This window comes from Engraulis encrasicolus, chromosome 11 (genome assembly GCF_034702125.1).
Source record: "Engraulis encrasicolus isolate BLACKSEA-1 chromosome 11, IST_EnEncr_1.0, whole genome shotgun sequence".
NCBI classification, from domain to species: Eukaryota; Metazoa; Chordata; class Actinopteri; order Clupeiformes; family Engraulidae; genus Engraulis; species Engraulis encrasicolus.
The window spans coordinates 3,495,193-3,497,692 of record NC_085867.1 but is presented as its reverse complement, the minus strand read 5'-3'; the positions used below and the strand labels follow the sequence as shown (position 1 = coordinate 3,497,692).

Here is a 2,500-nt window from a genome sequence, read left to right as displayed (position 1 = left end):
GAGACGGAGAGCACGCTCAGCTCGCCGCTGCAGGAGTACTATGTGGACTACAAGCCCGCCGGCGCCGACACCACAGACGTCCTGGTCAACGGCACCGGGCCCTGCGCATACTCCGTCTCCGGATCCCGCGAGTGCGAGGTAGGACCTAAGCGTACAGTGCTTTTTCTCATATGTTTCTTCATGGCTACACACTACTCTTGGCTGTCATGAGTGTGAGGTAGGACCTAAGCATACGGTGCTTTTTCTCATGTGTTGAATTTTCATGGCTACACATTGTATAGAGTAAGACACACACTACTTTTTTTCTCTCATGACTGTGAGGTACTGTAGGAACTGAGAATACAGTGCTTTTTCCTCGTGTTGAATTTTCATGGCTACACACTGTATAGAGAACGAATAGAGACATACTACTCTCTGCTTTCATTACTTTTCTTATGGCTACATAGAGGTAGACACATACTACTCTCGGTTCACATGAATGTGAGGTAGGAACTAAGCATACCATGTTTTTCTTTCCACTGCTGAGTGGGAGACATGGCAACACATAGATTTGAGTGCTTCTTTATGTGCTCAATTTTGTATGGCTACATCGTGTATAGGCTATAGAAAGTCACATACTACTCTTGGCTCTGATGAGTTCGTGAGGTAGGAACTAAGCATACAGTGGATTTTTTCAGTGATTTATGTGTTGAATTTTCATGGCTATACTGTACAGAGAAAGACACATACTACTCTCGGTTCACATGAATGTGAGGTAGGAACTAAGCATGTAGTGTTTTTTCTTTCCACTGCTGAGTGGGAGACATGGCCATATACGGTACATTTGAGTGTTTTTTTTCATGTGCTCAATTTTTACGGCTACATACTGTATTTGAAGAGCTCTTTTCCAAAACGCTATATCCACCATTTTTGACTTTTTGCATTTTAATATTGGAATTGACTGTTAAGATGTCCTATCATCTATGTGTGAATTCTTGCCATTCAATATTCTCATATTTTGAGAACATACTTTAAAACGTCTATAAAAATGCATTTTGCAATGCATTTCAATGGAATGCCTAATACAAAAATGTACATTTTTCCCAACATTCCCTAAAATGGATATATCTCATTTTGGAAAAGAGCTCTTCATATAGAAAGTCACTTACTAGTTCGAACATGCTAGTTCGTGAGGTAGGAACTAAGCACACAGTGGGTTTTTTTTCTTTCTCAAACAGCACACTTTCCGCTGCTGAGTCGGTGACCTTTCAAGGCTACACATACGTTTGCGTGTAATGTACAGACATGTGCTGACACACACACAGACCATGAACCCTCACTCACCCGCACTCCTGTGAGTGTGAGGTACGAACTAAGTGTACGTTTCTGTGTGCACCCTCTTAGTCTGTCTAAAACAATGCACATTACTCTGGTGAGTAGGACTATGTATGGCTACACATATACAGAGACTATACATTTGCGTGTCACGTACAGAGACATCTGCTAGCAACATACACAAAGACAATGAACCGATCACTGTGCACACATGCTGCACACGCACACATGAACACACAAATGCTTTTTCGCATGACGGTTTGCATATTCCAAAAGCCCACACATTTAATTGCACATATGCAGCCGAACACATGCTTAAACTATGCACTCACGCTTGCGTGCTCGCACGCACGCTCCCATACTCGAACGTACGTACACACACACACACATATACCCAAACACACACACACACACACACACACACACACACACACACACACACAGACACAGACACACACACATGCACACACACACACACAAGAAAGCACACACACACACACACACACACACACACACACACACACACACACACACACACACACACACACACACACACACACACACACACACACACACACACACACACACACACACACACACACACACACACACACACACACACACACACACACACACAGGAAAGCACACACAGAGGCTCAGGCATGATATGCGATGATAGTGATCTCCAGCGTTGCACGTGAGCCTGCTGTGTAGGCTGGTAATAATTGCCCTCGTACTGCAGGACGTAAAAGCGATAAGATACATCAGGATATCACACACACAGGAGGCTTTGGGCCACTTTGGGCTTTATCTCTACATTTTTTTTTATTTTTTTATTTTATTTATTTATTTACTTATTTAGCGAATGGGGCAGTCGTGTTGTTTTTGGTTCTTTACTATTCTTTGCTTTCTACCTGTTCTTGCCGCTAGCCTCTTCTCTCTCCATTGTATAGTGTTTGCTAGTGAACAGCCAGGTAAAAAGTGCATGCTTTTTTTTGCGAATGAGGCAGTCGTGTTGTTTTTGGTTCTTTACTATTCTTTGCTTTCTATGGACTAAGAAGTCTCTACCTGTTCCTGCCCATATATAGCCTCTTCTTCCATTGTATAGTGTTTGCTAGTGAACAGCCTGTTGGGTTGGTGCTGTGACTGGGTAAAAAGTGCATGCTTTTTTGCGAATGAGGCAGTC

General features: G+C 42.9%; 1 protein-coding gene across 1 annotated transcript in view; it reads left to right on the top strand.

Moving 5' to 3' along the window:
* The window catches only part of LOC134458653 (leucine-rich repeat transmembrane neuronal protein 4), a 328,459-nt gene that overhangs the window by 26,756 nt on the left and 299,203 nt on the right, over positions 1-2,500 (top strand). The window contains exon 2 of the mRNA XM_063211083.1: positions 1-138. This exon is cut by the window's left edge and continues 1,481 nt beyond it. Coding sequence (XP_063067153.1) covers positions 1-138 — 138 coding nt within the window. The remainder of the gene's footprint in view (positions 139-2,500) is intronic.